This window comes from Sycon ciliatum, chromosome 1 (genome assembly GCF_964019385.1).
Source record: "Sycon ciliatum chromosome 1, ocSycCili1.1, whole genome shotgun sequence".
In the NCBI taxonomy this organism is placed as follows: Eukaryota; Metazoa; Porifera; class Calcarea; order Leucosolenida; family Sycettidae; genus Sycon; species Sycon ciliatum.
In genome coordinates this window covers 3,506,304-3,527,244 of record NC_088643.1, presented here as the reverse complement: position 1 = coordinate 3,527,244, position 20,941 = coordinate 3,506,304, and the positions used below count along the sequence as shown (strand labels likewise).

Here is a 20,941-nt window from a genome sequence, read left to right as displayed (position 1 = left end):
GCCTGTCGTCAGTGTCGAACGTGCGTGATGCAGAGTACTACTAGTACCCGGTGTTGCCGGTGCAGCGGCAAATACGGCACCTGTGTCAGATGTGAATGCACCAAGGCCGGCCGCCATTGCACAAACTGCTATCCCTCGACGGCGAAGGAACTGGATTGTTGCCAAAATCGAGCACCAACACCCAGGCCCCAAACGACAGTTGAGGAGGCCCGTACAGCCGCAGGTAGTACAGTGAGTATCGTTTATAAAGTGAACGAATACTAACGATACCGGCTATTTAATAGTGAGGCCTCAAGTTTTGCATTCCGAATTTCGGTTCGGCGTTCTTCGGTCATATTATTATGTCGAACATCAAAATGCCGAATTTTCGCACCAACGTTTGTTTTAAGTAGCGGTGAGGCATCCTGCAGCTTCATAACTCGAAGAGATTAGACCAATCCCGAAAAGATTGTCTGGGTTCGTGAAAGGGGGCACGCGTGCAAGCCAGAATGTGTGAAGTGCATCGTTTTGTATTCAGTTTGTGTGTGTCAGCTCATGGCGGAGGAGAGAGAGACTTTTGCTCGCCGAGCTGAAGCGAAAGGATTTGATGGAGTCCTGCCAGCAGCTAGTCAAAGGACCTTCGGTACCTTAGGCAGACCCTGACGGAGTTTGGAGGCCAGCTAGCTCTCGGTGAGGAGAGAAACATTCGCGTGGCGATCGACTCTCCGTAAAAAATGCAAGCTACATAGCGCCGACATACTGCAACAGCTACGATTTCAGCTAACTTCTCGATCTGCTGCTTCACAAAGTTCAACTATTTACAAGTCCTGACTGTTGTCGTCTGAAGCTGGAGTCTCATCGCCCACCTACAGGTAGCTTTTGGAGCTGATGGATTTCCCGACATGGACTCCTTCCGCAAACTCTCGCAACATTACTACAGTGTATGCTGTGTTTCCGCACGCTCGTGTCGACATGTCATCTATACTGTATTATGTACCGGGTCGCGGAGGAGCTGGACGATCTCCGCTGACTCCAGGTTTCCGAAATACTGCCGTCGTCTTCGTTGATGTCGCTGGTGACATTCTCCCCTTGCAGGACGTGCGCATAGTTGTCGTCCCGGGGGTAAAGACTATGTTGTCTTTCGAAATAGTTCTTCATCACGCGCGAATGATTGATGTTTCTCATCATGAACTCGTTCCGACGGTGTGACACGGCGATGGTCTTTGGTGGGGCACTGGCTTGGCGAAAACGATATCTTCTTGTGCAATATAACATTGATCGGCTGCAGATGAGTACAGTCACTTCGTGGTTGATCCTAAAGGAGGGCAGCGGCCAGGAAAGAGGCAGGACTCATCGAAAACGAAGCGCTCGCAACAAACAATAGCACTCGAAATATCTCGTAAGATTTAGGGCCTATCGCTTTGAGCCACAGCGCTCACAGCCTTGCCTACTTCATCAAAGTGAGCTCTACATGTTCGTTGACCTCTTCACACTACACAGAAGAGCGAAACAAGGATTACTAGAGTATGTCTTAGCATTTCAACCCCAACAGCAGACCATTACCAGTGCGAGAGAGAAAACTACAAAGGGCTTTGCTTTTCTGTTGCATCGTCTCTTTTGCATGCAACTAACGAGAAAACCGTGTACTTACCCTCGCATTCACACGCGAACTATCAAACACGTCCTGTGCCGCATGCTGATCAGGTAATGCCATGTATGTGTTGTACAGTGTACTCTCAGGTGACATGCCCCCTTTCGAACCCAGACAATCTTTTCGGGATTGGTCTATTGGTGAGCACACATGCTCATTCCCTGGGCACTGCAAATTCACAACTCATATCATTTCACATAATCATTTTCAACGTTTCGGCAAATTGCCATCATCAGGATACAATATGAAGTGGAAGTCTGCCAAGGAGCAGTTATATACACTAATTTGTGTTCTTAGGTGTTGATAATATTTCTATGACTACATATGTTACCTCAGTGCTAGAAGTATGACATGTCTAAAACTAGTGAAAGATCACAAGTTTTCACTGACTCATATGCTGGGTGTTGGTAATAAGTTAGCACAGCGCAGATGTCACCAGATAACTTGAGAAATGTCTGAACAGGTTTCTCGCAAGCAATTCACGAATGTGACCATGTCAGTGGTTTCCAGTAAATACTGTCACCTAGATAGACAGTGTGGTGTGATTGTTTTAGAGTAATGACCATCCAGTACTGGTGTTGATCTCTGGGCCTTCGTTTCTGATCTCCACTGCCTCTCGCAATTTGCGGCTTGCCCTGTCACTGGCTCTTGCAACCACAGACACTGCCGAGAAGATGCTGTCCCCGACACCTACATGTAGGTTGATCCCTGCATGCTTAGCTCGCATGTGGTCACCCCATGGCTTATCCACAGTGCGCCTACGAGCTTCACCGTTGTGTTCCTCCAGTCTTGTCTCCAGTGTGCGACCCGTCTCTCCGATGTATTTTTCCCTGCACAACTTGCATTGCAGCCGGTATATCACATTCTTCTTCAAACATATTTTCACTCCACCCGACTTACAAGTCAGACACGGCCCCAATGGGCGTCCTCTTCTCTTTGTCTTTCTGATGTTGGGCTCCTTTTAACATGCTCGTAAACCACCCGGACTGGTAACTTGTGCTTCCGGATAGCTTTGCTGACGCTGTGATGCACCCTGTCCGACTTATACGGCAGCTTCAGAAACGCACAACACGGATTACCTCGGCGGCGACGCTTGGGTTTCCTTGTTGCTTCTCGGGCATTGATGATGAGGCTCTCTGGATAGTGGTTGAGTTGAAGTTGGTCTTGAATTTTCTGTTCACTTTCTTTACACATGGTGTCATTGGAAGACAGACGTTGAGCATGAAATTACGCAAGCCGCATCACAAGCCCAGCTTGGAGCTCGGACCAGTAGTGCGGCGACATGTGATGGATCCAGTGTCCAGCGGGCATTGGTTGTGGATGATTGTGTGCCGGACAGCACCAGGCGGATTCTGGAGATTGGGCCGAGCTTTGTTCCTTCGACACGGGCAAGTTTTCGGATCGCGAGCGTTCGGAGGTGATTACGTCTGTCGAGCGGATGGCCTACACGTTGCGCTGGCAGCAAGCCCAGCCTCAAGAGGTGGAGGTTCCAGACAACGAGACTGTTTCTGACACGGTGGGCGACAGAAAACTCTGGAAGCTCAAGCAGCGTGGGTTTAAACAACCGCCGAAAATGTGTGACGATGAAGAAAGGAAGCTTGCGAATTTCAAGGACGATGTTCTCGCTGCTTACACCAAATACAGGCCATCGACGTCTAATATGACCAAGGAGGAACGAGAGGAGCTGGCCAGACTCCGCAAGGACACAAGTACAGTCATCAAACCGTCAGACAAAAGTAAAAAATTAGTCGCAATGAAACAAACGCTCTACCTGGAGAAGGCAGACACATTGCTATCAGATAGCGCTATGTACGAAAAGGTTGACCTAACAATAACTGAGTTCGAGACACGGGTGAAAGCTGTCCTTGGGGACAAATGCAAGAACATGGATTCAAAGCTGCTGAAGTCGATTCTCCCCAATGATACAAGATTCCCCGAGTTCTATGGTCTCCCAAAGGATCATAAACAGAACCTACCCCTACGACCCGTCGTGTCAGCATGTGATAGTCCTGTCACGGGCATATCAATCGTACTAGAACGCATTCTACACCAGTTGCTAGACTTGGTCCCAGCACACCTCACTAATACGAATGAAGCCCTTGATGACATCTGCGCTTTATACCCAGATCTCAAAGCTCCAGAGGGGACTATTCTTGCCACTTTGGATGTCGTGGGCCTGTACCCGAGCATTCCAATTGAAGAGGGAGTCACCGCAGTGGGAGAAATATTGGTACAGAATTTCAAAAGAATCAACATGTTCGGCCTTGACGTGTGCGAAGTCAAGGACTTGCTTCAATTTGTTCTCAGTAACAATTTCTTCAGATTCGGGCGACAAATTTACCACCAGCTAGAGGGAGTTGCAATGGGCAATAATCTAGCACCACCATTCGCAATATTGTTCATGCACTCTCTGGAAACGCGCCTTCTTGCCGATTCACCGGTTCTGCCTGTGCTGTACAAACGGTACATTGATGATGTGATCATTCTCTGGACCCACGGTGAGGAACGCCTCTTGGAGCTAATACAGCACTTCAATGCAGGACACGACCGACTCAAGTTCACCTACGAGCTCAGCAGTAGCAAAGGCTGGATTGATTACATGGACGTGACGATTGCCATACAACAGTCGGGCCAGATGACGTACAAGCTCTTCCAAAAGCCATGCAATAGTGGATTGCTGATAGACTACGCATCTGCTGTACCTCATCACATCAAACTTGCCGTTGCAAAGTCTCAATTCTTAAGAGCACAACGTCTGTCTTCCAATGACACCATGTGTAAAGAAAGTGAACAGAAAATTCAAGACCAACTTCAACTCAACCACTATCCAGAGAGCCTCATCATCAATGCCCGAGAAGCAGCAAGGAAACCCAAGCGTCGCCGCCGAGGTAATCCGTGTTGTGCGTTTCTGAAGCTGCCGTATAAGTCGGACAGGGTGCATCACAGCGTCAGCAAAGCTATCCGGAAGCACAAGTTACCAGTCCGGGTGGTTTACGAGCATGCGGGCAGCCTCAAGCGTCAGCTCTGTCACTCAGCACAAAGTCCGCCCAGCTGCATTAAGGAGCCCAACATCAGAAAGACAAAGAGAAGAGGACGCCCATTGGGGCCGTGTCTGACTTGTAAGTCGGGTGGAGTGAAAATATGTTTGAAGAAGAATGTGATATACCGGCTGCAATGCAAGTTGTGCAGGGAAAAATACATCGGAGAGACGGGTCGCACACTGGAGACAAGACTGGAGGAACACAACGGTGAAGCTCGTAGGCGCACTGTGGATAAGCCATGGGGTGACCACATGCGAGCTAAGCATGCAGGGATCAACCTACATGTAGGTGTCGGGGACAGCATCTTCTCGGCAGTGTCTGTGGTTGCAAGAGCCAGTGACAGGGCAAGCCGCAAATTGCGAGAGGCAGTGGAGATCAGAAACGAAGGCCCAGAGATCAACACCAGTACTGGATGGTCATTACTCTAAAACAATCACACCACACTGTCTATCTAGGTGACAGTATTTACTGGAAACCACTGACATGGTCACATTCGTGAATTGCTTGCGAGAAACCTGTTCAGACATTTCTCAAGTTATCTGGTGACATCTGCGCTGTGCTAACTTATTACCAACACCCAGCATATGAGTCAGTGAAAACTTGTGATCTTTCACTAGTTTTAGACATGTCATACTTCTAGCACTGAGGTAACATATGTAGTCATAGAAATATTATCAACACCTAAGAACACAAATTAGTGTATATAACTGCTCCTTGGCAGACTTCCACTTCATATTGTATCCTGATGATGGCAATTTGCCAAAATGTTGAAAATGATGATGTGAAATGAAAATAATGAGTTGTGAATTTGCAGTGCCCAGGGAATGAGCATGTGTGCTCACCAATTCTCTTCGAACGTTTGTTTTGCAAGTCGAAACTTGATGATGTGTTTTCATTTCGTGAGCCCCAGCATCAGCAATGTCCTGTCCCGTTCTCCTTTCCTTGCTGATTCCAACGAACTTTGATCGCCCAAAGAGTCGAGGGCCAAACCTGCCTCCCCAGTCGCCTCAGAAAAACCAACTCCATGGCCAAGTCAAAATTTAATTTCATGCGTATCGCCATAGTCTTTCAGCCACACAGATGACGGTCAGGACACTCCAGGCGAAATAAAAGAGAGTAGACAGGCAGTGGAGAGGAGCAATCAGAGGTAGCTGACGATGCTGATATCGCCAAAGACGGCGGCGAAGCGATGCCGAGATAAGAAACCTCTTTGAATAATTTAATTCGCGCGCTAGCGCTCTTCTACAAGAAAATTCATCCGAAAAATATTTTCGGCAAAGTAAGCTTTTTCCGAACAAACATGCCGAATCTTCGTGTGCATTTTCGACCTCGCTCTATATCTAGCTCTCGCGTGCCGAATCTTTTTGCCGAATTTCGGAATGCAAAACCTCACAGAACTCGTCAAAATCAAAATCAAATCAGAAAAAATACAGCTAAAATATCACTATACACACTATTATCGGCTATACCGATTATTGCTTGTTTGTTTGTTTGTTTGTTTGTATTTATTTTGATTCGCAAATTCAAACGGGCATAGAACCCAATAACATGAAAGCGAATATGAAAATTATAATGAGAAGCTTATTGTGATGGGCTTCAGGAAGCAAACCATATCAAATGTACAGGAACGTATCGCATGAAGTAATGCAAGAGTACGAGTGATGATCAGTGATCACAAATCAAGCGTTCTTCCAATAAAGTTCACTTCTTCCAAAACTGATCCAGTGCTGCCTGGATGCATCTGGCAGCAGACATGAATGAGAGAAATTTCTTCCCTGTATGCTGTAAACAGCCACATGTACACGTGGCTGCTTTTCAATTTTTCATGCTTTTTCTAGCGTGAACCAGGGAGCCCTACACATACCTACACGTATATGTAGGTATGTGTAGGGCTCCCTGGCGTGAACGCATCATTTCATGCACTCTGATCTGGCGTGAACGCATCATTTCATGCACTCTGGCGTGAACGCATCATTTCATGTACAGTCATGTGCCATGTCATGATGTGTCAGTCGTACGGTACATGCAAATCGGCTATAGTGATGCATGACAAATTATCGAAAATCAAAGGGGCACGTTATATGCAGTATTTACTGTAGTTTTGAAGCTGATGCCAGTGTGGATTCCGTTAAGTAGCTGTAGCTGAACCAGCCGAGACTAGTTGTAGTAGTTACCGGTACATGTATCCCGAGAGCACCCCCACGACCGAGGAACTCGCTCCTGCAGTGCTCGACGCTGCCCCTTCAGCGCCCGTTTCCGACTCACAACAGCTAGCATGGGACTTGCTTGCGTCAAGTTTGAACTCTCCGCCACGTGCCGAACAGGCACCGGACACCGTGGCCGGTGCCCTCACTGCAAATCATTGCAACTCTCCACCACGTGGGACAGCCGCTGAGGTCCAGGTTTCTCAGGACTCCAAGACAGATGAGACCCAGATATTCAAAATAATTGCAACTAGCCCGCGGCCCTCGACAGTGGCACCGTCGGAGGCGGACGATCAGGACTCCCCTCCAGGGACACGGCCCCCGACACTTTGCTGTTGGCTTCTCTGGACAGCCCTGTGCCAGTTGGCGAACCGGAGGCAGTTTACTGTAGGAGAGCTGCTGGCGTTAGCTTCACCCTGGGTACCATGACAGCGGAGGAAACTGCACACGTCATCAACAGCGCCTATGACGAGGCGGTTCATTACCGCCCGAATGCCTTCGACGTGCCTCGAGGTTCAACCGGGGAGGCATTTGTTACCCAACTGAGCCAATACCTGCATGTGTTTGGCAATGGAGGGACCTACGAAGATCAAGCCCTCAAAATTGCCATGGTATACCAGCTGCTTCTGCTTCAGAAGCCCTACCAGTCGCCGCAATCATCGTATGCCAAATGCCTCAGACAACGGATGGACCAATGACAAGCGGGATCAATCCCGGAGCTCCTGCGGGAATGCCAAACAATCCACCGGCAGCTCAGTAAAGCACGACAACGGCAGGACAGAGCAGACACACAGCCGGACGTTGCCAGGGACTTTGCATGGTCACCGGAGGGAAATTGAAGGCGGCTCTTAACCTTCTAGAGGACGATACCCCAGAAGGAGTTCTAGACCTTGATGAGAAGATAGGAAACGAAACGGTCCGCGACATTCTCATCTCCAAACACCCGGACGCTCAACCTGCCAAACCCGACGCCCTGCTCGAAGGAGATGCACCTGCACCACCACATCCAATCCAGTTTGAGTCCCTGACACGGGAGGTAGTGCGACGGGCAGCCCTTAACACCCATGGCTCCGCTGGGCCCTCCGGTGTCGACGCGGACACTTGGCGACGGATGTGCACCAGCTTCGGAGGCGCCTCAACTGAGCTGTGTGACTCTATGGCCCTCTGTGCACGTCGCCTGGCGAGCACCTACGTCGACCCGGCCATGCTGGAGGCATATGTCTCATGCCGACTCACTCCCCTCAATAAGAATCCAGGAGTGCGGCCAATCGGGATTGGGGAGGTGTTGACTCTGTTGAGACGGATCCTCGGAAAGGCCATCCTCTTTCTCCTCCGAGACGACATCCAAGATGCAGCTGGCAGCTTTGCGCCGGGCACGAATGCGGGGTAGAGGCGACCATCCACGCCATGCGCACCGTGTTTGAGGACGAGGAGACTGAGGCCATCCTGCTTGCCGATGCCTCGAACGTTTTTAATACACTCAACCGGGAAACCTGCATGCGCAACATTCAGCACCTCTGCCCAGTGATGTCCCCCACTGTCATCAACACGTACCGCCAGCCCGCACATCTCTTCGTCGGTGGGGAAACCATTCTCTCCAGTGAAGGGACCACCCAGGGCAACCCCATTGCAATGTTGTTGTTGTTGTTGATTTTTATTTTGCTTCGCAAGGCCAAACGGGCAATGGTGCCCAATTCTATGGAAGCGAATTTCAAAAGGGAGAGAGCTACGGGGAGAGAGAGAGAGAGAGAGAGGGGGGGGGGGGAGGGAGGGAGGGAGATGATAAGCAATTTTGCAGCGTCAACACTGAGCGATTTTGCAGTGTCAATAGAGCGATTTTGAAGCGTCAACAGAGGGAACACAAAGAGTTCATAAGCGCACAAGCACGCAGAGAAGAGTAAATGACGTGGTGTGTGGACGGGAAAAGTCAGACAGAGCATTCATTGCAAGGTGTAGGGGATGGAGGCAAGCTTAAATTGCTGGGCAGCCTTGATCTCCCTTACACTCCTTGGGAGAGCGTTCCAGGCCAAGGCTGCCTGAAAGGCCAGGCGAGATCTGCCGGCTTCTGACTGTGCCGAGGGGACAGTGAGGCCCCTGGAAACCTGGTGCCGGGTGGTGCTGCCAGCTGATGGTGAGAATAGTTCCTGGAGGACACTGCTGGCTTTCCCATTGACACAGCACCACACCAGGACGAGCCGCTTCTGGGCGTAGCACTCGCGAACTCTGTACAGGGACATCCGTTCGAGCAGAGACTGAGCCGAGGTGTGAGGCGGCAAACCGTATACCGCTCTCGCCGCTCGGTTCTGCAGGACCTGAAGGCGATCAAGCTGCGAAACCTTGAGGGAGGAAGAGAAGGCGTTACACCCATCTGGGAGGTCAGGCATGATGACTGACCTCACATACTGGATGCGACTACTGAGGCTCAGACATCTGCGGGACCGCCACAATGCTCCAATCTTCTGCACAACTTTCTTCGCCATCGCGTCAACATGGGGGTCCCACTTCACAGCGGCGTCAAGGGTCACGCCGAGGTACCTTGCTGTTGGGCTCAGGGGAAGCTCTGTCTGGTTGCAGCGGACAGCGACATGCTGACCCGCATTGCGTTGTGGTACAATTGACAGGACCTGGCTCTTCTTGTCATTTAGAAGCAGATGTCGATGCTTGAGCCAGTCAGCGACGTTGGTGACGGCCCCTGACAGGCAGGCTGATGTGGCTAGCACTGATTTTCTGTGGCAGTGCACTGCAATGTCATTGGCAAATTGCAGAGATGGAGCAGGATGGGCTATGGCAGGGACATCACGGGTGTACATGCTAAACAGGATCGCGTCCTAGGACCGAGCCCTGAGGTACACCAGATGAGCACTTAGCAGCAACACTGTAGGTGGGGCCAATGCGCACTTGCTGGGTTCGATCGCTTAAGTAGCTGCAGAACCAGCGAAGGGAGGCATTGTCCAGGCCGAGATCGAATAGGTCCCGGACCAGTTGGCTGTGATTGACCTTGTCAAAGGCTTTTGACATGTCGATTAGGCAGACGCCTGTGGTCAACTTGTCGTCCCGGGCCTTTAAGATGGCATCTGTTGCTACAACTAGGGCGTCCTCTGTGGAGTGCTCACGGCGGAAGGCAAACTGAGGCGGTGGTATGGCACATGATCGCTCCAGATGTGCAACAAGTTGCTTCTGGACTATCTTCTCGAGTAGTTTGGATACGATCGGCAGGAGCGACACAGGACGATAATTTGCAGCTACCGATGGATCGCCAGCTTTGAAGAGAGGGCTTATTACAGCATGTTTGAAAGCCAGAGGGACTTCACCATGCCTCAGCGATGAGCTGAAGAGCACTGAAAGCGATGGAGCCAACAGGTCAGCGCAAGCACGTAGCAGACACCCAGGAATCCCATCACTGCCTGTGGCTTTGCAGGGATTTATCCGTTCCAGGAGGTGCTTGACCTCATCTGGGGTGGTTGACTGGAAGGTCAGCATTGAGCCTTGCGGCTGTGGACCAATGGGAATCTGGAGCTGCGCCGGACGGGACGGATCATGTACAATGCTGTGGAAGGCATCCGAGACTTCTGTGATGTCGCACGTTGGCTGATGATGTTGACGAGAACGGCTAGTGACAGAGTTGATCACGGACCACATCATCCGCAGGTTGGAGGAGTGATCACGACACTGCTGTTGGAAATGCTGATTGCGTTTTCGCCGGTAAGCATTTGAGGCTTCTGCACGGGCTCGCTTGTACTCCTCATGTAGATGCACGTTAGTCTTATCTCGTAGCCACTTTCGGTGAAGTCTATTCTTGCGCATGTTCAGTTGGAATAGATCACGGTCGGACCATGGCGGGGGAGTCCTCCTGGTGGATATTCTGACTTCACGCAGGGGAGCGTGACTTTCGAGAACCGACATAAACTTGGCATGCCAGCCATTCCACTTCTCGTCTACAGTTGCAGCAGGGGGAAAGGAGTGGAGGCTGCACGAGGCAATATCTTCACGAAATGTTGCAAGGTTAATGGCACGGATCTTGCGGGTGAGGCGCACTGATTTCCGCTGCAGTGGGTGTTGCGAGGAGGGTAGAGACAGACTTGCATGCACAAGGAAGTGATCGCTGATCGTGCAGGGTACAACTTCACAATGACTTATAGTACCCACGGTGGAGAGCACTAAATCAAGCAGCGTTCCATCCGGACATCGGGGTGTGACTCGTGTGGCAGACTGGACGTAGTTGCGGAGCCCATACGATCCGATAAGGTCCCAGAAGCGCTGGTGAGGACGACTGGTCATGCATTGAGCCAGACTGATATTAAAGCCAATGTACGCCCTGGGTGTTCTACCACTGCTTTTAAAGTCTGTTGCTACACCGGGTGCCATTCAGGAGTGGTTTGCCGACGATGCAGGAGCCGGTGGAAAGCTGATGCCGCTGTGAAGGTGGTGGTGGGGGGGGGGGGGGGGGAGGGGGGGGGGGCTTACCGAGAAAGGTCCTTCCTACGGCTACAATCTGAACCCAGCCAAGTCTATTCTCCTGGTCAAACCAGCCTACCTGGACCGGGCGGAAGAGTTGTTCGCCGGCACAGGAGTTAACACCTCAGTTTGCAGAGCACTTCCTAAGTGACAAGGTGCAGTCTTGGACTGGGCAAGTGAACCGCCTCTCCAACATTGCCATGTCTCAGCCTCACGCTGCCTACTCTGCTTTCACCCAAGGGCTGAAGGGAAAGTGGGCCTTCATCTGCCGCACTATGCCGACCACAGCCACAGCTATGGAGCCGCTGGAGAAGGCCATTGCGGAGACGCTCATCCCTGCTCTCACCGGGCAAACAATCGATAGCGAGGATCGCGGTGTGTTGTCTCTCCCCTGTGGAAACGGTGGTCTCGGTGTGGTCAACCCTACGGAGCTGTCCGACCAGTACAACGGGTCCCGCCACATCACCCAATCCCTGCAGCGTAACATCGTGACTCAATCCCTGCAGCGTAACATCGTTCTAGCTTGGTGGAGCTCCGCATGCTCTGCGGGCTGCCAAAAGAGAGGTACAATCTCGCTCCCGTGATGCTACCCGTGCCCTCTCCGTTATCCTGCGAGCATCTTTGACGCCGGACAAGCAGCGAGTGATGGACTTAGCCGCAGAGCGCGGCGCCTCAAGCTGGCTAACGTGTCGACCACTGAGCCGATACGGTTTCGCCCTCTCCAAGGGCGAGTTCAGGGATGCCCTCAGCCTTCGCTACAACTGGAGACGGCCCAGGATGCCGGGGACCTGTGGCTGTGGCAGTCTGTTCTCCATCGCACATGCCCTGTCGTGCCCAACAGGAGGTTATCCCTCCATCCGACACAATGAGATCCGAGACGTCACTGCTGGCCTGCTGAAGCGAGTCGCCACGAATGTCGCAGTGGAGCCTCACTTACAGCCGCTCACCGGGGAACAACTTCGCCTCCGCACTGCTATCACTGACGACAATGCTCGTCTGGATGTAGCAGCCAGTGTGGGGAGGGCGGTTTGAACGCACATTTATCGATGTCAGGGTCTTCAACCCTTATGCGCCTTCAAACCAGTCCTCCTCCCTCCCGGCCACCTACGTCCATCACGAGAAGGCTAAGAAGCGGTCCTACGAACAGCGACTCCGTGAGGTGGAGCACGCATCGTTCGGTTGTTGAGAATCGGCTGATCGCGCCGTTCCGTAGCTCCGTGCGCTCCCGACGTTCCTATTCATAGGCGCTAGGCCCACACCACTACTAGTAGTAGTAGTAGTACTACTACTACTAGTACTAGTATCCCAGGCGCGTACGCAGGGTCACCTCTAGGGGGGTTTCCAACCTAAGGCCACCCTTTGTTAATTCATTGTTTAACGTCCTTTTTTTCGCGAAAAGGTACGCGGGAGGGCGGAAAAAAACAAAAGCCCATTCCAAAAACTGGAAACCCCAATCAAACATTTTGACCAGTAAAGCATGTGATATATACAATATTTCTGGGTCTAACGGCACTTGCAGGCATAGAACAACACTCTTTGATGGTACATTGGAGCACATGCCTGATGAATCCAACAAAACAGGTACATAGCATGGAGTTAGCATGTCATGAATTCATTACAATGTCATCTGGATTTTTACTAGGACACACACCATACGATATTTAAGAGCCAACAAAAAAAGAAAAAGAACACAAGACAAAGGCATGCCCGGGAGGCAAGATTATAAGTTTAAGGTCATGATCGGCACACTGTGAAACTAAACAATCATGTATTTACAACTTCGCATATTATTGGGTACTACTACTTTCTTGTTTTTTTTCCGGTCGGAGGCAAAAAGGTACGCGGGCGCGGACGTTAAACAACGAAAAAAGAAAGGGTGGCCTAATCCCAAACAATGAGTTTTTTAACGGTTTTACCGTATTTTTCGGAGTATAGTACGCACCTTTGTATAATGCGCACCCCCAATCTTCATTGAGGGTGCGCACTTCAATCTTCATTGAAGTACATGCATTTCATATTCGGAGCATAGTGCGCACCTGCGATTTAGGGCCTAAAATAGCACGTCTAAAGTGCGCACTATACTCCGAAAAATACGGTAATTAACCCTTTCTAAAGAGCCCTAGGAAATTTTCAAAATTATGCATATTTTCATGTTGTTTGGATCATAACTTCAGTTCTACTCACTCAATCTTCATTATCTTGGGCTTCCTGGAAGTGGAATTAATGGAAGGGTACCAGTGAGAGAATGAGGTCGACCATGATAGCCAGAACACAGTACAGTCATGTACATATCCAGCGCTATAGGCTATAGCGGTAGAGTGCAGCGACGGTGCGAAAAATGGCCCAAACGCGTCCTGCTCCAGCGATTTCGTTTATCTTGATCGCAAAGTTTCGATTTTTTTGCTGAGTACTCTTGAAAATATCACAAGTGAAGCCCCTGCAAATTTGAGCAAATCAGCGCGACGAAAATCTCAAATTGTCGATACTCAAGTCTCACTGCGCGCTTTTGAAATTGCCGAGATCGTGGCTCAACTTACGAATGATTTATCTCACGATACATTGCTCGTAGCGCTTCGCAAATTGTTTCAACCGACAGCTGAGAGTTTTCTATTCGACCTGGATATTTGGATCGTAGGATTTGAGCGAGATTTGACTGAGTTACGATCTTTTGAAGTTTTGCATTCTTGCCAGATCGATCATCCGCCCTACCAAAAATGCCCAAAAACGTTGCTCGTTTGGAACATTTGGGGGGGGGGGTTTCCGGGCAACGGGAAACCCCCCCCCCCCTGCGTACGCGCCTGTATCCTAGGAACGTCGGGAGCGCACGGAGCTAGCTAGCTACGGAGCGGCGCGATCAGCCGATTCTCAACAACCAGGGAGTCGTAAAATACTGGTATTTTACGACTCCCTGTCAATTTTTTTTTCTGGGCTGTCAACTCGGTCAAATATACAACAACATTTTCGCGTTTTTGTTTCCCAAGAACCGCAACAAGCCTCTTGTTAGTAGTTGTAGTTGTACGGGCAAAAGTACGTACAATTATGTAGTGTGGAACAAAACCAATACTAAAAAATCGTATAGATAAAGTGCGGACCTCAACAGAATAAAAAAAGGGAAGTATGCGGACATGAGGGTCGCGCGCAAAGAGTTACGTGGTTACAAGAGGCATGTATATGATTATTATACCTGTGAGCAGGAAAGAACTTTTTTTTCCAGGTCTAGACCTTTTTTTTCTCCAAAAACAAAATAATAACTCCAAAGCACGAAAAGGCCAAAAAGTTCAAAGGCAAAAACTAAACCAAGAACATGTCGTGATGTGCAATAACATCAACAGAGCTAGCTAGCTTGTAGCGCGATCAGCCGATTCTCAACAACATTTTTCGCGTTTTTGCGCTTTTATTTTTTATGATTCTGCGATTTACGTCTGCACTGCAGCGTTCCCGCCTGCCATGCTAATGCAGTAATGGGTAGTAATGCGCTAGCAGTAGTACTAGTAGAGTAGTGCATGCAATGATGCATGCAGCGCACTGCCACTGGATCTAGACTCGAGTCATACTCCGAGTCAGACAGTCAGAGTCATCATGGTCATAGTCATACAGTTGTTGCTAGCATGCTGTAGGCGCACACGCACGGGATGATCGGGAGCTAGCTGCGGAGCGCCAGATCATCTATATTTTTGAAGTGTTTTCTGATGTTTTCTGCGGACCGGAAAGGGAATGGGGAATGTGCGTAGATCTACGGCGATTTCATCCATTCCAACTAAACCTTGCGCGCTGGCGAAAGTAGCAGCTACTGCTAGCACCAGCACTGCATCACTAGCATATGCACACCGCACCGGCGTTGGTGAGTCCTTGGCAAGAGGCTAGTGCCTGCGCGTCAGTGTTGTGTTGGACGACATCGCCGGAGATTGGGAGCGCTAGCGAGCTAGAGCGCAGCAGATCTAGAGGTCGGAGATGAGACGCGGATGGCGGCAGAGGAGCTAGCAATGTCCTCGGCGCACCCACCACCATCCTCCGCCGTCATGCAGCTGTCCCCGGTACGTGGCGGAGGCGGCAGCGCAGCAGCAGCAGCAGCCGTACAAGGTGGTGCGTCCATTGCCACCGTCAACGCGAGTGCTGGCAATAACGGCGACAGTAAGTCAGCGACACACAGCGTGGCGAAGCAGCTCAACAAGCTCAAGAGCTTTCTGGGCACGCTGCAAGCGTACAGGGACCCGAACGAGGATGAGCTGACGCTGGTGAATCGGCGAAAGCGAATCGACGTTGCCATTGACAGTCTAGTGGTAAGGAAAACACATTATTAGTAGATCTACGCGGATTGCACAAACTGACTAACTGGGTCGCCCATCCTGTCCTCACTAGCTTACTGCAATCAGTGATAGGTCACTGGTCGGGCGACCAATGGCAATGACAACGGCTTATACCACAACCATTCAATACGGTGAACCCCTCGATAGGCGATTTGCCTTTGGGTCATCCTAATAAAGTTATTATTATTATAGGCAAACAACACATTAACACGTTTGCAGCCCACACCTTCGGCATCTCTAACAATACAATGGCCATACTAGCATGCTATGCTATAGTTTATTGGGGGAAACAGGAGGAGGGCTTGCTTTCCACAATCTGTAAAGGTTGTGGGCAGTTTTCTTCTTGATTTCTCCAGTTGCAGAGTGTCCGTTGCATTTGGAGCTTGTATATGTGTATTTGCATAGAGCTTCCATGTCAATAGCATGCTCTCTGGTGAAGTGTTGTAGGCAAGCAGCTCACCCACAGGACGAAATTTGAGATTTTATTGGTCGAAATCGGATCCTTTTGCGTCGCGCACAGCTCTGTTCTGATTTTTTTGTGTAACGATCGCATCCATTTACCTGCCTGCGCAGACAATGATTTCCATCGGCAACTGCAATGGTTGACGTCATCAAATCGATACAGCGGATCACACGTCCGTTTTTTCTTCTATTATTAAAAAAGGATAATGTAATTCCCAGCGCATATTGCCAATTCGCATGCTCTTTTGCTTGTCTGTCAAGCGACGGATAGTCTTTCCATGTGGTACTACTACCACCACCACCACTGTGTGTCCCACTGTGTGTCCCGGAAACTCCAGATAATCCGGCCTGACAGGGGAAAGTTGACCCAGGGGCGGGGGGGGGGGGGGGGGGGGGGTGCAGCATTTCTGTTGGCCATCGGCCAAGTGGCAAGGTGCCTCTATGTAAGTGACTACGGTCTAAGAAAGACTTCGCCATGCCATAATACAGTCAACTTCGCTAATAACGACTGCGGATATAACGACAATTCGCGAATAACGACAGAATTCCCATGCCCAGAGCAAAGTCTCGTCCAACTGTAATACCTATAATGAGACTTCGGGTATAACGACACTTCGGGTATAACGACACTTCGGGTATAACGACACTTCGGGTATAACGACACTTCGGGTATAACGACACTTCGGGTATAACGACACTTCGGGTATAACGACACTTCAGGTATAACGACACTTCGCGAATAAGGACACTTTTCTGATGCCCTGCCGAGTGCCGTCGAGTGTGGTTATACGCGAAGTTGACTGTATTTAGGTTCCGCAACCTTTTCAAAAACCTGTGTGACATTTTGACTTGTTCCAACTGCTCAGTTCACAAGAAGTTGCTGTGCTCGGTTGTGCTTTCTCTGCAGACATGTGCGATACAGATCGAGCAGTTCTTTGACCAGTTGAAGGCAAGCGGCTATCCGATAACGGACTCGGAAATTGCTGCGGTGCACCCTGTTGTGAAAGTGAGTTGTGGACGGTGTCCTGTCGCAGCCTAACTATTGCTGTCAAGTGCGAGGAGGCAAACGGGTGGGCTCGTTTGATTGCACTTCAATGTATTGTGTAGACGATGTGTACGGGTTTGTCACATGATGTAAAGTTCTGCTGTCGCGCACCGGCCATCGCCTGGAGTTGCACACCCTTGAGGTCTATGCACTTCGAGGCTTCACGGCGATATGCACATAATGTATTACTTTTATATGTGTTGGAATGACTGAAGCCGGTCTGTTTCTAAACGTTCAGCACGCCCGTACAAACAGACCTCGCTTATCCGGTCCTCTTTTATCCGGATCCCTCGCCATCCGGAAGAAAATCGTTGGCTACCGATTTACAGTACACGTGTATGTGATGGATACATACAGTATGTGTGTGTTCAAGCGAGGTCTGACTGTATTCATTGCGTCTGCATTGATTGCACCTCAGCATGGCTTGCCGCTGCTGAAGGCTGAGATGAGCCACACCAGTACTGGCAGTGCTACCAGAGTGGAGCGGCCCTATGTTAACGAGTAAGTGGAACTCCTGCTCACACTGATGTAAGTTATTATTATATACAGCGTGTGTGACGTACGGTTGAGGCCAATGCTAAGTCACGTGACCAGCCGTATCATGTGACCAGCCGTATCATGTGACCAGCCGTATCATGTGACCAGCCGTATCATGTGACCAGCCGTATCATGTGACCAGCCTTGTCATGTGACTAGTCATTACGTAAGCCATGTGTCATAAACATGTGTCATAGACTGTAGTTGCCTGATCGACATTTCAAGAACATGAAAGCCGTGATGCAGCACTAGCACGTAATACAATACATCAGCACACATTCCGCATGACTTCTTCGCTAGCAACGTTTTCCCGTAATAATTGCATGTCCATGTGCATGTACTTCCACCCCCGTCCTCAGGGTCTCGGAAACAAGTTACCGAACTTACTTTAGAGCAACCAAGAAATGAAGTTGATGATTTTGATAGTGTGTGTGTGTCACGGTGTGTGTGTGTGTGTGTGTGTGTGTGTGTGCATGCTTGCGTGTCTGCGTGTATGTGTATTGTTTCATCATGTTACCGGGCCTGTTCACAGCCAAGCTCCAGAGGAACCGGCGCCACGGCATTCATCATCGTATGACCGGCGGCGGGGTGAAAGGCAGGTGAGTGACATCAGGTATTTACAATTCCCGAAGCTGTGCTGAAGACGTGACTTTACTGCCGGAGTAGCGTCTGGCGCTGGCCAGGGTCCACAGGCTACAGCGCTCTTTTTCAGCGGGTGTTTGTGTGTGTCGTAGGGCCGTCGTCACGTGACGTGTCATGCTTGGCACACTGTCTCGTTCATGTCCCGGGAAAAAAAAAGCATAGAGTGGGCACTGAGCTTTCAAGCTCACTCGTACAAATCCAAAGCCGGTAGTGGTGGCGGAATGTCCGCACCACTTGGTACCAATTATGATCAAATGTATTGTGTTACTAATGTGCTTTATAAGCATGCATGCTGTAGGTCAGTAGAGTGTTCAATGCAACTGTACACAATGTTTTATTCAGATGGTACCTCACAGTTCACTGCATGCAGCTAAGTGCTATGAGTCGCAGTTGTAATCAACCCAGCCTATACCGTCGGCTAGAGTAGCACGCTTCAGTCTTGCGAGCTTGTGTGCGTGTGTGTGTGTGTATGGGGGGGGGGGGGGGCACCGTGGTATTCAGCGGTGTTTTCACGGAGTGCTGCGGTGTTCATGTACAATGTATTTGTCTCGCTGTAACCGGCCGCTGGGTTGTGAGATGTGCTCTGGAGTACTAGTATCACCCAGTCACAGTAAGGATTCCGGCAGTCTTCACCATCGTCCGGTGCTCACCCCCCAGGGCCGACCTAGGAATCTATATCCACGTCAGCTCTACAAAATAAATACTCTTAACTGTGAAAAATATACTTTCTATCAAATATTGAAAAATAATGCAACTCCTGCACATGCACTGTATGTGGCCTGATAGGATAGACAATGCAGTCTCTCACATATCACTATAGAGTGGTTTCACATCTGTCACATGACCATGCGGGACAGCCATGTTGGTTTCAACTCCATACTGAGTCCATACAAATCCTGCATCTATGGGTCACATGATGTCGGCCATTTTGGTTCCACTGTTCACATGATAATGATCGCTTTCTGCACAAATTTAGTCACACGACCAAGATGTTAATTAACAGCGCTCTATATAAGATGTAACGTTACCTGTCTTGCCTGGCTCAGCGACGTGTACATGTATACGTGGGGGGAATCGGGGAAGTAAACCAAGATTATCAAGACTGCACCTGCCCTGCTCCGGGATAGAGTAGCACGCGACAGTCAAGGCCGTTTCCTGTGACCGTTTTCCCTGAGCAAGTGGTCACCTGGCCGTGCTTCCTTCAGAAGCGAGCCATCCATGTCTATTGTCGCATGCATGTGTGCTAAACACCTGCTCAGCGGCGTACTGGGTGGTGTTATGTGTGTTTGCATGTGGAGTAGTCTACAACCTAAACGAAGATCTTCCGTCCTCAGTGGCCATCCGATATGGATACTACGGTTGTTCAAGCCACTGCCTGAGGGCCTGTGAGGCTATCTCAGGAATATGGGTGGCAGATCTAGATGTGTGTGTGTGTGTGTGTATTTGTGTGTGTGTGTATTTGTGTGTGTGTGTATTTGTGTGTGTGTGTATTTGTGTGTGTGTGTGTGTATGTGTATATATGTGTGTGTATAATTATGTGTGAGTCAGATCAGTTGTGTGATGATTGCCTCACGCCGGGCATGAAACTCAGAGTTACAACCAACCTGAACGTCCTCCGCTGAGTCTGCTATGTATTGTGTGTGTGTGTGTGTGTGTGTGTGTGTGTGTGTGTGTGTGTGTGTGTGTGTGTGTGTGTGTATACTTATGTGTGCGTATAATTATATATATATATATAATTAAGTATGTGTGTATGTGTATTTGTACATGTACTGGTAATGTTGCTATTAGTATAGTGGAATGTCTGTGTGAACATCAGCAGCAGCAGCAGCAGTGGGGTGATCAAAGTCTATTTTGGTGATGCAAGTCTGGCTCGTTCCAATGTGGAGTACAATGTCATGTAGATGTGTGTATGTGTGTATGCACGGAGTGTGTTCTGTACTGTATGATCTGTATCTGTGTGTATGTCCCTAATTATAGCAGTCAATTTGTTAAATTAACTGACTGCATTCAGAAAGGGGGAAATCCCAGAGAGCAAGTACCATTCTACTCGTTTAGCCGATAAAATGATCGAAACAGCCGCTCGATCTTTTTCTTATCGATGCGCTACAGGAGGGCATCCAGTGGGTACTCAGCAACTTCCTGCAGTGAAACTTCCCCTGGCTGATTTGACGCCGGAAATGCAGCGAGAAATGCAAAACGAAACCCTCGCTTCCGCCTCGAAAATGATCCCGATAGCTCGGCTATGATTAGGACACAGTGATTGTAAAATAGCAGGGCATCGTCTAGAGGCATGCTATGATGCTACCAATGTCTGGGATAATGATTAGTTAGATGTGAACGGCTGTATGATGAGGTCTGGAGGCATGCTATGATGCTGGTACCAATGTCTGGGAGAACGATCAGTTAGATGTGAACAGCTGTATGACGAGGTCGGAATCTACCTAACTGGGAGGTGCATTGCTTCTGGTACTGTAATCGAGGTTGCCCGGAGACCACATGTAGTTGTGGGCAGAGTTGGGCAGTGCCAGTAAGCCATAGTTGCATTGTTTGACCTGTGTGTGGCAGGCGTGGGTGGATCTGGAACCTTCAGCTAAACGGCAATACTCGAAAAGTAAGTG

The 20,941-nt window shown here is 49.7% G+C and overlaps 2 protein-coding genes across 2 annotated transcripts in view; both read left to right on the top strand.

Moving 5' to 3' along the window:
- Positions 1-3,068: 3,068 nt before the first annotated feature.
- LOC135804399 (uncharacterized) lies at positions 3,069-5,099 on the top strand. The gene has a single exon (XM_065318631.1). It carries the CDS (start codon positions 3,069-3,071, stop codon positions 5,097-5,099), a length of 2,031 nt encoding a protein of 676 aa, XP_065174703.1.
- Positions 5,100-15,011: 9,912 nt separating this feature from the next.
- Positions 15,012-20,941, top strand: part of LOC135810201 (uncharacterized) — a 12,096-nt gene continuing 6,166 nt past the window's right edge. The window contains exons 1-5 of the mRNA XM_065323676.1: positions 15,012-15,610; positions 17,007-17,105; positions 17,563-17,645; positions 18,214-18,280; positions 20,889-20,934. Of these exons, the coding sequence (XP_065179748.1) occupies positions 15,293-15,610; positions 17,007-17,105; positions 17,563-17,645; positions 18,214-18,280; positions 20,889-20,934 (613 nt within the window). The 5' untranslated portion in view covers positions 15,012-15,292. The remainder of the gene's footprint in view (positions 15,611-17,006; positions 17,106-17,562; positions 17,646-18,213; positions 18,281-20,888; positions 20,935-20,941) is intronic.